The sequence below is a fragment of the Dermatophagoides pteronyssinus genome, unplaced genomic scaffold (assembly GCF_027571235.1).
Source record: "Dermatophagoides pteronyssinus isolate colony J.1.1.1.1 unplaced genomic scaffold, Derpt_VIB-CSIC_2022.12 sq0023, whole genome shotgun sequence".
Classification (NCBI taxonomy): Eukaryota; Metazoa; Arthropoda; class Arachnida; order Sarcoptiformes; family Pyroglyphidae; genus Dermatophagoides; species Dermatophagoides pteronyssinus.
The window spans coordinates 595,782-610,652 of NW_027461547.1; the positions used below are offsets into that span (position 1 = coordinate 595,782).

A 14,871-nucleotide genomic window follows, 5' to 3' on the forward strand; every position below is an offset into this window, starting at 1 on the left:
TTCGTTTCTTTGGTGTTTGTGTGTGTGTGTGAAAATTCTGCTTGAAAGTGTTTGTGGACTTAATTAAGCTATGTGAATGTATTGAACGTTTGTTTGCCTTTTTTTCTTCTTTGCGTATATGGAAAAAAGAGTGGTACCATTTTTTTGGCCTGATTCATTTCAAAAACAGAACTAATGTTGGAGAGATGCAGTCGATTTTTCTATTTTATTTTACCCATTCTTCAAAACTAAACCAGAATATTTCACACTGGTCGCTTTTGTTTTGATGATTTATTATCGGAAAGCTTTTGACTGTTTATTTGTTTATTTGGTTTGTTTTGGTCATCATTGTTTATCGCTACCCCTCTTTTTGTTTTATTATTCTTCAATTTAATATTATGCAAATAACATCATAAACCAATATGGTTATATTAACCATAGAATCATTCATACCAGCATTATTGTTGCAAAGAATGAGAATTGGAAAAAAAGGGTGCAATAATAAAAATGATCAATATGCCGCAACTTTTTTTGTGGTTACTATTGTTGTTCAAACAAATATAAAATCACAAATCAGCGCTATGAATTGTAAATCAAAAATAATTATCTTCAAAATTCTTTGTTGTTGAATAAATGTTGTAGGAATTTTCTTCTAAAATTATAAGAATTTTCAAATTTCGGTTCAATTTTACTCTGTCCCTACATCTTATCATATTTGGACAATTCTTTAATTTATTATTCTTCTTTTTTCAAATTATTTTCTTTAACTCTTTTTTTTGTTTTTTTTTCATGACTTCATCCTATTGTGATAATGATATTCAGTTAATGCAATGCTTAGGTCTTTTTTTTTTTGTTGTTGGTAGAATCCATTTCCAAGAATAATTGCAACTAAACTACTTATTTCAACAAATCACACTTTTTGTAATGGATATCTAAAGACACTTCTTCAATGTTTGATGACTTTCTCTATCTGTCGTTGTTGTTGGCTTGAAATTGCTAATTTACTTACTTACTTCAATAATACACTTACAAAAAATCTTCATCATCCATTTTGTGTTAAATACAAATACAGCAAAATCGTTTTGTTTTGATTTTTTTTCTTGTTTGTTTTTTTCCGGACTTATAATTCTTATCAACATCATCAGCTACATCTTCGATTCTCAAACTTAACAGTAACAACAGCATAGAAACAACAAGGCAAAATGTTTTTTTTATACCATTGATGTTTGGATTGTAGTAAATGTGAATTTTATCAAAATAGATGAAAAGTCTTTATTATTTCATCGTATAGTGTGTTTAGCTGACTGACTGACATTTAACCGAAATAAAGAATCAAAATAATAGTAATAATAATAAAACGGAATACAAGTTTCACTACTTGAGGCAATTTTTACTTGGGGATAACATTTGAATATCCATCTTCAAGTATAATAATAAATTATTACTGTTAGAGTATGTTATGTCTCTTAAACTTGTTGTTGTTGTTGTTGTATTAGTATTAATATTATTAAGATGAAAACACGAGAGTTTTTTTTTGTTTGGTTTTCACATTCATTCGTTTCCCAAGCGGTCAACAATTTTCATTCACACTATTATTAAGAATCTTTCGATGATCTTTGGGAACAATCTTATCCGGTATAGAATGATGATGATGATCGAATATTTGTTTGAATATTTATTCCCAATAGTTTCTATCTTGTTTGTTGTAATGCAATTTAAATTAGCTCATTATCCAGAAACATTAACACTATGCGATTTTTTTTTCTTTTTCTTTGACTGTTAACTTTATTTTTTTGTTTACTTACTTTTACTTACAGATCTATTCATTTATACGCAAATAAATAAGAACTAAACATTCAAGAAGACATCAAATTGTTGTTGTTGTTGTTCGGCATAAAATAGTTTACAACCATCATCATCATCATCATCACACTACTTATTATATGGACGCTGAACGAGTCAAGTCATTAGAATCAGTTGGTTTTAGTTTGGTCTTCTTTTGGAAACCTATTAACCGGTTTGATAGTCTAGAAAATGGAAAATGGTGCAAACAACAACAGACCGATGCAGGCGTTAATGTCGTTGTGTTAGAATTGATAATATGAACCAAGATCTATACTTTTTTTTAGTAGTAGCCGTTTTTTCAATATTCCATTTAATAAATATGGTAGAAATAGTTTCCATCATCATAATCATTTGTGAGTCTTTTTCAATGATGATGATGATGATTCTCTGCTGTTAAATGGGATATTCAGATCTCATCATCAATCAATGGAATGTTTTTTGAAAAAAAGATTTCTTATTTGTTTATAAACATCTACGAAGAATCTAGTCTCATAAAGCTATAAGAATGGGGTGATAGTTTGGTAATTTTTGTTTTTGATTTTCAATGTAAGGATACAAGATGTGTGTATGCATTTAACCCATTTTCACTGCAACACACATACAATGAAATTGAATTCTACTTGAATTTTCTGCTTGCTTGCTTAGTTGATTGGAATTTATCAATTCTTCAAAAAAAACGTAAACGTAAAACAATTTTTGTTTTGTTTTTACAATTTAGTTTTTTTTTTGTATATCTACTCATAATTTAGTGATTCAAATTGTATTATATATAGCAAGTATTGTTGTTCAAATGAGAAAATAAACAATTTTCAATAACAAAATAAATTGTTTCCCATCACTAACAAAGGAAGTGTGAATAGAATCCATTTATTAAAGTGAATAATTCAAAAAAAATGTAATGATGATGACCGTTTACTTTGCACATACATATACGCTCAATTTCTTCTGAATGCTTCTTAAGTAAAATGAAAAGAATTTTTTTTCTTTTGACAAATCTCGATCTTTATTATATTTTTTCAAGAATTATTCAAAATAAAAAACTTTTCTTTTTTTTTCTTGTGTGAGAATTTTTTACAGTTAACGTTGTTTGATTAATCGTAAAAGCTTAACTATATTTGCCTTTTATTCTGATTCAAATTTTAATATGATAATAGTTATTATAGTTAATATGAATTAAAGTATTAAAATTGAAGATTTGAATAATGTTCTGTTCGAATTCTAATTCTTGAAGATATTGGTGGACTGCCGCAAAATTTCATTGTGTTCAAGAATAAAAATTCGATTTCCAATATCGCTTGCATTTGATTTATCGTTCTTTTTTTTGTTCATGATTCTTGTCGCTGAATCTACTGGACAAAACTTTTTTTTTGTTGCTTGACAAACACGCACATTGTTCTATGTTTGTGCGTGTGACATCAATACTCAAACAACGACTAAACATTGATAGTGATGAAAAACGAAGCATTTTTTTGTTGTTTGTAACTTTTTTTTTATCAAACCAAAAAAAAACTTATTGTTGCTATCTATGATAACATTTAGACTTTCTTCCCTTTTGTGTTCATTCTTTACTTCTTGGCTGTAACATCTTGTTGGTCTAAGTTTTTTGTTGTTGTTGTTGTTCTTACATTTTTTTCACAAAGAATTTTTCTTTTTCGATCATCAAGTTTTGATATGTGATTCTTTTCATTCTATACCATTATCATCATCATCATCATTTTGTTTTGTTTTCTTGTTTTCTATTTTGTATCCATATCGACCGGTCCAGTTTTGATATCAAACAGGGTAAAGAAAAATATACAAGAAGAATCTGTTATCAAAAACGTTTAGATAATGGTGTTCAAACATGATGATCATATAAAGATGTGTATGTGTGTGTGCCTTGCATCTTTAGAGAAAGAGAAATGGTTTTTTGAGAAAAGATGCGCCGAAAGGCGAAAAAAAGGAAAACTTATTCTTATTGTCTGTGAATTTGTGTTTGTGTTTGTATTTGTTACAAACATACTATTACATTGTGTGTTTAGTTCGTTCGTTTGATTTATTTATTTTTTTTTAATATAACGGCCTATATATATTATGTTCAAGGCTGTTTTGATAATAATGATGGCTTTAGCGTGTTAAAGCATATACAACAACCATTCGCTATCAGCATAATGATCATCTATCGTATCGCTAATTACTACCAAAAAAACCTATTTGTTCTTAAAGGTTGTATGTGTAATGAAACCAAAACCACCGCCCTATGTACGTTACATACAACACAGGCATAAATGTCATATTAGTTGTAAGGACGATATCGTTTTTGTGTTTTTTCTTCCTCATTGAATGAATGAATGATTCGATAATGTCTTTGATTATTAATTATTAGAATTATTAGATTATATTTAATGTAATAGTAACAGCGACTATGATATTGATCGATTTTCATTATACAAATGTCGTTCCCCAAGGAATGGAACACATTTGAACCAAATTTTTCGAAAGAAAACTAAAATCAAAAAAGAAAAACGAGATATAATTTTTTTTTCGTTTGTTTCAAAACATTATTGTAAGGTTTTTATTTTATATATTTTTTATTTTGCTTTTTTTTACCAGAACAAAAAAGTCTATATTTTATCCACAAACAAATACACAAACAGAATAAATCTGAAGATGTGACAGGCAAACTAAACACGGATACATTGTAAATAAACAGTTTAAAAGCTGCCATAATAATAATCATTAACGAGATAGATTATCGATTTGAACAAAATCAAGAAAACGACAATTCGGAAACGAGAAAAAAATATCTAATTCTCAATGCTCTTAGGTTGTTTTTGATTTGGTTTATTTATGATGCTGTATTCGAAAAAAAATGAAATAAAATAAATTAAACATTTTTCAATGATATTTATCGACCGAGATTCATAGACTCTGTTGTTGTCAAATAAAAACCTTGTGTAATAACGCGAATAGATAATCTTAGATTAATGAACGAGTTGTCCGATTTGGGCATTGAGGAAGTAAAAACAGAACAGAAAAAAATACCAAATTTTTTTTCATCATACATTACATAAAAATGTCGTTTAGATGCTATCAATTATCCATCCAACGCTATCGATTTGCTAATGGTTTTATAGTGTTTTATACATTACATATGTTCATTCGTATTGATATATATCAAACAAACATTTTCAATCCAAACCATAAACCAAAATCAAAAAAAAAAAAAAATATTCAATTTTTTGTTTGCTCATAATAGAATGGATTTTGATTAATATTATTATTATTATTGTATGCATCGATTTTTTCAGGTATAATTTATTGTTTATTCACACATTCGTTATTGATAAACATATTACCATTTAGCCATTTGTGAATGACATAATCTATATCATATTTTTTATATTTCTTTTTACTACATTCATTGCTTGAATCGTTACTCACTTATTGATTGAGAGAAATATATATTCGTTCTTGAAAAATTTGGTAGGTGCAAATAATAATAATAATAAAAACAAGGAAGAAAAACGAAGATTTCATGTGTTTATTGTTTCTGAATTCTTGCCGATTCACTTTCTTTGAATCAAGCCTATGGCAATTTCAAGAGCTAATGTTGATGATGGTAATACACAAACACAGACAGTTTTGACGGTCTTGATGATGCTGAAAATTGAATTCTTTTCGACTATTGCTCATTCAGTATATATGTTTGTTTCCAATTGATTTTCAATCTTTCAAACATACCCAAACACATTATCAATATCATGCATTTTTCCCTTTAATTCTTCATTCGAAATGATATGATTTTTCTTTCCTGCAATTCTTTTCCTATCCATGATGATGATTAATGTTTCAGAATTTTTTCTTACGTTTTTATGACATTTTTTATGATTACTATAGTTCTTTTTTTTCTTTTCCCAACAACCAAATGATGACATCTGAATTGTTGTCGTTCGATGGATTCGAGCAATTGAATAAGAAGAATTTGGCTTAGAACTTCCGATGTCTATCACTGAAAACCGAATGCTACAAAAAACAAAATATTTCATAAAGGCCAAAATCATTCTAATTTATACAATGGGTCAATTATTATTATGAAATAATACGCAAAATAATAAATGAATATATATGATTGTTATGATCAGACACGAATTTTCTTATTCGCTTTTTTTCTGCTGATCATACAGAATTTTTTTCTTATCGATTTATTAACATTATATTGCTCGCACACACACACACATCGTTTGTTGTTATGTTCCATATTTTTAGTTCCAAATGATAATAATAATAATGATGATGATGATAATGGTTGAGTCAACCAATTTGTTGTCGTCGTTTTTTTTATCATTTCTATGATTATTCTGCTGAATGTTGTGAAGCAGATTTATTAGCAAATTGTTGTTGTCCTTCAGGTTTTGAGCAAAGCCGAACTTGTTATCTTTGTTTGCTGTTTTGTTGTTGGTCATTTCAATAATCAGATTACTTAGATAGTGGAATAGTCAAAGAAAAAAACCACACAAAAAAAATTTTTGTTCTTTGTTTTTTATCGCAAAAAAATGAATAGATTCTCAGCATTGCACTCAAAAAAATATTAGCTAAAGTCTCAGGTCAATTTATTTTGAAACCCAAATGTTAGTGCCCCATCGTTTTATATACATTCAACAAGGCGAACTATTTCATTCATTCATTTATTTGAATGATATGTTTGTGCGTGACTATCATTATTTTCCATCAATACATGATGATGATGACAACGAATCTAATGAAATGAATGAGAAAAAAAACAGAATGTCCAAATGAATCGACCACTAATATTGAGTCGATCATCAATCGTTCCAGAAAAAAATTGGTAAAACTGTTTTTCGTCATACCATTTGATGATCATATCATTGATGATCTGACTATACAGATACGAGGAAGATGACCACTGAAAATTAGTTTATATTTTTTTAAAACTATGGTTCCGCCTTAAAATGTCATCCATCTTTTTTTCTGGTTGACTTTTTTTTTGATTAGATTGATATTCAATTATATCTTCACTATTTTGATTATTTTGGGTTAACTTTATTTGTGCGTGTGTAATAATAAAATGGATGAATGAATTTCATATATATTATCCATACATATGGATAAATGAAAAATAATATTTACCCAAACATTGTCCTAATGATGTGATATCAAATGATATGCTGACTATTGTGATTTTCATTTTCGTTATATTATGATGAGTTACATGAGTTTCAGAATTTAAAACAAAACAAAAAACTTGAAAATTTCTCTCCAATGTTTGTCCATTTTTGTATGTTTTCGTTGTTTGAAATTGCCAAAAATATTTAATATGTAATTAGGATAAGATGAAGAAGAAAAAACTGCTGCCAAACTAAATTTTCGTCCACTATGATTTTTGCGATAGAAAAAAAATCGAAATTTTTCGTCTCTCCAAATATTTATGCTGATTGTGCATTTATTGATTTGAAACTTCGTTTTTTTTGTTCTGGATGCATTATGATGATGATACTAAGTTAAGGCCAAACATTATACATTAGGGCCTGTCATATTGGCCTGTTTCAATGATGTATTTTTTCCGAAAAAAATTTTCCCAAATCTTATTGATCGATTCAACTGCTGCTATAATTTCTTATTATTGTTATTTGTTGCCAAAATAAAAATGTAAAGAATTGATTTCATACACAAATAAAAAAAAGGCAAAAATATTCTTTCAATTTTAATTATCGTTTCAATTGTGAAGCCATTTTCAATCATTCAAAAACATTATTAGATATTATCTATGTGTATATGAAATCGATCGACAAATGTTGCCCATCGATAGTTTATTGCTTGGTTGACTTTCTCTAATTTATATTTCAATTCTTTATTCCAATGTTTTTGCCATTATTTCATTTCATGTCATTCTCAGCCCTTGTATCTCATTCATTTTAGAATATATACTAGTTTTTCAATTAGAATTTCTTATACACAGGTTTTATATTCAAAAGAAAAAAATCTTAGATGATGTTCGGTGATTGTTCGTTTTAGTTATTATTCAAGTTTCATCTTTTCCTATTTTTCCTACTTTCTCATTATCATTCGTCTTTAACATTTTCTTTGAAAGTTGAGAAGAATTTAGCAATTCTTCACACTTCTATTATAATACCGAATCTTTAGTCGTTGGATTTTTTTTGTATGTATGTATATGGTTCTCTGTACCATTCGCACACCATTTTTTTTGTCTAGTTTCCATTCGCACCAACATAATACAAATGCATTGGTTGACTTGTTTTGGTTGACAACAAACAAACACACTGATGAGATGAAAGATAAACGGAGATGATATTCAGTTCCAGCAGCAGCATCAACATCAATAGAAAGACTAGCATCATCATCATCATCATTTTTGGTTCTTTGTTGTTTTCATAAATAGAAGAATACACCAGTCCGTTTTAACATTCTATGCTCTTTTTTTTGTTTTTTTTCATTTCTTTTCTCAATAATAATAATAATTTTTTTTTTTTGAATTACTAGATTGAAAGATGTCACTATTGATGATGCCTCATTGTTTTTATACGATATTATTATTTAATAAAATAATCTATTTGAGATGTTATAAGGGGCGGGAAAGAGTGAATTCATTCTATGAATGAGAAAAGCGCTGCACTTATATTCACCACATGATGATGATGATGGGCCTTAGATTCTCCTATACACATTTGTTGTTATGCCGTTACATAATCTAATTAATTTATTCATTTAGACACTTTTCGTGCTTTATTCTTATTTCGAGTTTTTTTTTCTCTCTTTTTTTTTTCTTTGCATCCATCGTTGAAAATCGTCATCGTTTTAATTTAACGCATTATTTGCCTGTATTATTATTATAGGGGTTTCACACTAGCAGCAATGTGAATGAAATATTTCAAATGCAATATTTCAGTCCATTTCAACCTTATGGGCTGAAATATTTTCGTGTATATATTTCATGAAATATTGCTGTAGTGTGAAACCCCTATTATTGTTATTATTAATATAATGCATTGATGATGATTTACATTAACGATGATTCAAATATTCCATAAACTATTCAATTTTTTTCTCTTCGATTTGACTCAGCTGTAGCTACGATTATATAATAGTATTGATGTTTTGAATGTTTCGATGCATATCATCATTATCATCATCATCATCACTAACATCATTAGCATCAAGCTTTTATAAATGAACGAGAAAAATTAATACCATTTGAAGCTATTCAATAGTTTGTTCTATCAAAGAAAATTTTGTAAATTTGTCAAAAAAAAAGAAGAAGAACCGATTCCCGCTGCTTTGCCCATATTACACACATTTTTTTCCTCATCTATAAATGGAATACCCGCTGATTTTTTCAATGTTGCTTTCAAATAACAATAATAACTTGTTTATGTATACATACATCTACTAATAGATAATTGATGATGACAAACATCAATCAAATTTTCATCTAAAGAATCTGTTGATAATTATTGAATGGCCATTAACCACTAAAAATGAAACAAAAAAAAGGTCAACGACAAAAATTGAAAAACAAAAAGGTTAATTTGAAATTAGCCAATGTTTAATGATCATTATGTTTATTTCATAGGCTTAGAGATCAATTTGGTCAATTGCTTTTTTCGGGTTCTATGGTGCTAATTGAAATACCTTGTTCTTGACTTTTTTGTATGATATAAATGTCAATTATTATTTCACACATAGGTTTTTTTCTTGATAATGCAAACACATTAACGAGAGGCTCGTTTTTTCATTATTTATAACATTGTTGATGATCGTTGTCAAGATGGATAGATTAGTTTGGTTGGTTTAGTTTGCTTACTTTCATAGTTCCGGTTGATAACATTTTTTTCTTTGATGATGATAGTGGAGCATTTATTCTCTATTACCAAATTTTTTTCATCGAAATGAAAATTACTTTAATTTTCTTTCTGCTGCTATGGGTTTGAAGAATTTTTTTCATTGCTTTTTTTGTGTCGAAGAAATCTTTCATTTTGGATTTTTTTTTTCATTATTTTTTTTGTGAAATAACATAAAATTGAAGAATGAAATAGAATGACGAAATAAGAAAACAAAGAAAAAAAAATAGAAAATTACCATGATTTTGAAACTAATTTAAATTTTTTTCCTGATTCTATTTTTCCGGATTTTTTTTCTTAGTGAGAAATTTCTGGAATTGATACTTATTCGCTTTAACCAAAAAAAATTTTCATCATCAAATGTCAAATTTTCTTTTTTTAATTCTCTCTCCCTCTCTTCATATAATAATATATTACCCAAATAAACGTCAGACTGGATTTTTCACTTATAGGTATATATCATCTTCATTCTATGCTGAAATAGCTCTGAGATTTACCCGTTATTTGATGACATTGAATGAAAAAAAGATTAGAAATCAGTATTCTCTATTTTTTTTTGACGATCATGTTGATGATAGTGAGGATGATGATTCAAAAAGCGTATAGAATAGACTTTTGGAAAATAATTTTTCTTCGGATAATAAAAAAAATAGGATATATTCAAAGTTTGTAGAATTTTATTATTTTTACTTTTACGATACGTCATGTAAATCTTTTGGGGATCAAAAAAAAAATCCGTGTGCTCGTTGTTTTTCCAAGTAATTCTAGATGAAAGTGAAAAAAAAGTAATATCACCGTTAAAACTCAATGATTTTGTAACTTGGTTGGTTTTTTCATCATTTTTGTCGTTCAAAAATTATTAGCCCGTTTTTTGATATTTTTTCAATTTTAAACGGCAATAAAAAAATTGAAATTGAGGTGCGCACACCACAATCCATGATTTTCTTCTTCATCATCATCATGTTGATAAAAGTGTAATTATTTTCTTTCCAGGAGTTTTTTCTCTGGTTTTAAACTAGATACCATGATAATTTTGAACGGAAGGAAATTCTTTCGTTCAGCAGAAGAAAAACGAATTTTTTTCGTATCATATATGATGATGATGATGATGATAGCAAAGAAAGAAAGAATAAATCAATGCCTATGCCTTAAATTGTGCATATAAACCATTAATGACTTGACTTTTTCCTTTCTTTTTTTCTGGCCTTTTTTTACATTAACAACAACGACACTATTATATACACGTATAATCGTAATTGATGATGGTTGTTAGAATGATGATGAAGGTTGGTGTGTTTATGTGTATGAGAAAAAAAAGATCTTCCATTTCTATCTTTCTCTCTCTCTCTTGACATTCAATATCAATTTAATATCTTTTACACATTTAATATACAATACTGATTTTCTTTGTCGAATAAACACACACACTTGAAATCGTTATATCAAAAAAGTGTGGGTGCTTTTTTATTCTTTGGTGTCTTGGTTGCTCCTCACAATAATATTCATTCAATAAGGTGTTTTAGGCCTACATTGTTTCTTTTTTTCTGTTATTTTTTATTGTTTTTTCAGATTATAACAAAGATTCAAACGTGAACGACAGATTTTGATTTTAATCTGTTTTATATTGGCAATCTATACCTTATTATATTTTATTCTGTTATTTGCCTGTTTTTTTTTTGTTTTAGTTATTTGTTTTGCAATAATTCTGATGATGCAATGATTGTTTTCAGTACCAATGCTAATTCAACCATAGAATTTTGAAGAAAAAAATGATTGCCAATTTTGATTTGGTGAACAAATTTGTTTGATTGATTTTAATCGAATTCTAGTTTGTCGTAACCACAATTGAACTTGATGTTTATTAGAATAAAAAATGTTACAAAAAAAATTGAATAAAACTAAAATCAAGCCTAAGGTATAGAATTATTTTTTCCACATAGTTATAATCGATTCCTAACAACAAACTTTGTACAAATTGATTTTCAATTTGCAAAAAAAAAGAATTCTCTATTTTCTTTCAAGTATAATGCTTTTGTTCAATATTCTTGTATCAAATCTCATTATCTTAGTTTTAGTTTTTTTTTGTTTTTGGTTCTTTTCATTCATTTTTTGAAAACGAACATCAACCAATAAAATGATGCAAATGGCATATCGCTATACTATAACGCCACAATCTGTGGGTTTTTGGGACCATTCATCGATTATTATCGTCTAGCACATTATTCCATTGTATATTAATTTAAAATGCTCAGTTTTTTTTGTTCTTTTCAGTTGATCAGGCTTTATAAGTTATTTAAAACAAAGAAAAAAAATTTATATTAGTTTTTTTCGTTGCACCAGTTTTCCTGTGTTGAACCAAAAAAAAAGTTTATCATAGTTTTGCATTCATTGTATCTTTTTTCTCGTTATTGTTTTCACTTAACCTGTGTTGAATCGCTATTTTAAAATTTATAATCAGTTTATGGTTTTTTTTCAGTTCATGGTCATGATTATATGAGAAAATAGTAGATTTTTTTTCTCTCAATCGATTCACCTAAATTGATTCTATAGCAAAATTATTCCTTAAATGTTTATTATTATTATAACGTCTTTTCTCAAAAGGATAAATTTCGTTTTTTTTTATGATGAAAAAAAGCTATAGTAAAGATTTTCTTGGTTTATTTGTATTTGACTGTAAAAAGACAAGAACAAGTAAGCAATAATAAAATCAGATAAGCACATCTGTAGTGATGGAATTCTTGCTACTTGAAAAAAATTGACCATTTATTCGAATCGATTGACATTCTTAGGATATTTATAAAGGCAATGTGTTTGACTAGCTGATTTTTATATCACCCAATTTTCCCTATTTCTTTTTTTTCGACAAAAATACTATTTGTTTTTAATGGGACGCATTTTCTTGTGAATCTTTTCTACCATGTGTGATTGGCAATAAGAAAATCTATGGATAGAAAAAAAAACAATAAATTCGTTTTGATTTTTCATCGTTAATCTCTCATTCAATCAGTTGTTGTCATTTTTCTCATTCAATATTATAACTCAGATACAATACTCACATTATTTTATAAAAAAAATATTTTATCTTTTAAAATAAAATGAAAAAAATCTAGTTATTTCAGTTACCGTAACGAATTTTTCTTCCTCAAGAAAAAATGTTCAAAAATGATTGAATGAATCTCTCGTGATTTGCCTATTCTGTTGGGTGTTCAAACATTGTTAACATTCGGTTTGTCTTCACATGTGGGTGTGCTGTATGGATGCATTTTTCACTGAAGTTATGTGTTTCATTTATTTTTCTTCAAAAAAATTACGTTGTTTCCAAAACATTTGTCTTTGTCAATTGTATTATAGACCAAAATTTTTCTTCTGTTGACGTTCCTGAATTTTTCCCCCATTCTTCAGTGTTGTTATATAATGCGAAATGTTTAATTGCATTCTTTTTCTGTTTGTTTTTTTTATTCCAGTGTGTCCATTTCAATTCAATGATTTTTTTCTAGAGCTTAAAATTTAGTACCATCAGTATTCTTGTGTTTTCATTCGAACTGAAATATTAGTTTCAAGAAAAAAATGATTATCATTATTGTTTTAAAATTTAATTTCCCATTCTATAGTTTGCTTCAGTGTGTTTTTGCTTTTAGTTTGTCAAATAAATCAAATTGACAATTATGATTTGAATTCAAGTTTTGTATAACTCAGCATATAAGACGATTATATGATGAAAATAATTGATATTCCATAATAATAATTATAAAGATTCAATTATTAATTGATGCACAATTCAACATTGTAGTAATGTTTTTCATTTATTCATTTGAATAATCAGGAATTTAATTGTTTCAATTATTTCTAATTTCCATTTTTATTTTATTTTTTCTCTCTCATATCCATTCATCCATATAATTCATATTATTATCGAATGATTTTGATAGATCTGGATTCCATCAGAACGAATCTACTCATTCTCAAATCTGGCCAAAATTGGTTGATAGTGAAATCGTTCCATCGACCGATACACACAATGGGCTATCTACATTTATATCAACAATTGAATCAATTTTTGGTAAGGAAATTTGTTTTTTTCAATTCATTTATTTGAACATTTTAAATTAATCTGGTTTTTCCCTGTTTCTAAATCATTACTACAGCTGATTGTAAAAAAGGATTCGTTTCGATTGCATTTCAAATGAAACCATTGTTTTGGATTGCTTTTATTCTTCGTATTAAATGTCTAACTTCATTTTTTGAAGGAGAATTATGTCAAACTATATTTATGCCCACCAATGATGATGATGCAGATTTTGATGAAAATTTTCATCGATCCGACACAAATTTGGTATGTATCGCTATATAAATGGAATAATATTTTTGTATTATTTTTCTTTCTTTCTTTTTTGTTAGATTTTCACCATCGGACGGATTTTGAAGCCAAGCCGCTCAGCATTATTACGATCATCATTCATTATTGCTTTTACAATGATTCTAATGCAGCATTTTACCCGTAATCCATGGTATATAATGGCACATTATCAATGGATCATACGTCTATTGCAAACGTATTCAACGCCCATTTTTTATATGTTTGCTGCACGCGCATTTCATCAATCTGATGATTTTGATTATGAATTTTTAAAATAAGATTGTAATACTTAAATAATCATACTTGATTAAAAATTAATAAGTAATATTTTTTTTCATAATAATTCATTTGCCTTTTGGTTATTTGCATGAGATATTTCGATTTGATTTTTTTTTCATTCTTTATTGGAAAAAGCAATTTTTTTTGTTCGGAAAAGTAACAACTATATGTTATTTTCGAATGAAGCAAGTATAGCAACGAAAATGAAAATGGAAATTATTGAAATCAACGAATTGGACCATTTTATTTGAATTCTCTTCAGTATATTCTCACTATATGTTTGTGTATGTGTGCCTTTTATTCGATTTAAAGTTAACTTTGACAACGGCAAAAGACAATATAAACATGATGAAACGATACAGGATAGTCTGTGTGTCGTTTGATTTCACTTGATGCGAATTTCTATTTGTTTCATTTTCTTTTTTGTTTTGTGAAATAAATGTTCGATAGATTGATGAGTAAAATCTGACAATCAAACACTAGAATAGAAAAAATGTGAAAAAGAATGGACGAAAAAAGAATTGTATGATTGTAATAATAAGGATAATGAAA

At 27.5% G+C, this 14,871-nt stretch overlaps 1 protein-coding gene across 1 annotated transcript in view; it reads left to right on the forward strand.

Annotated features, from left to right (window-relative positions):
• The window catches only part of LOC113791893 (uncharacterized), a 51,439-nt gene extending 37,099 nt beyond the window's left edge, over positions 1-14,340 (forward strand). The window contains exons 3-5 of the mRNA XM_027341742.2: positions 13,613-13,743; positions 13,829-14,016; positions 14,082-14,340. Coding sequence (XP_027197543.2) covers positions 13,613-13,743; positions 13,829-14,016; positions 14,082-14,318 — 556 coding nt within the window. The 3' untranslated portion in view covers positions 14,319-14,340. The remainder of the gene's footprint in view (positions 1-13,612; positions 13,744-13,828; positions 14,017-14,081) is intronic.
• Positions 14,341-14,871: the final 531 nt, after the last annotated feature.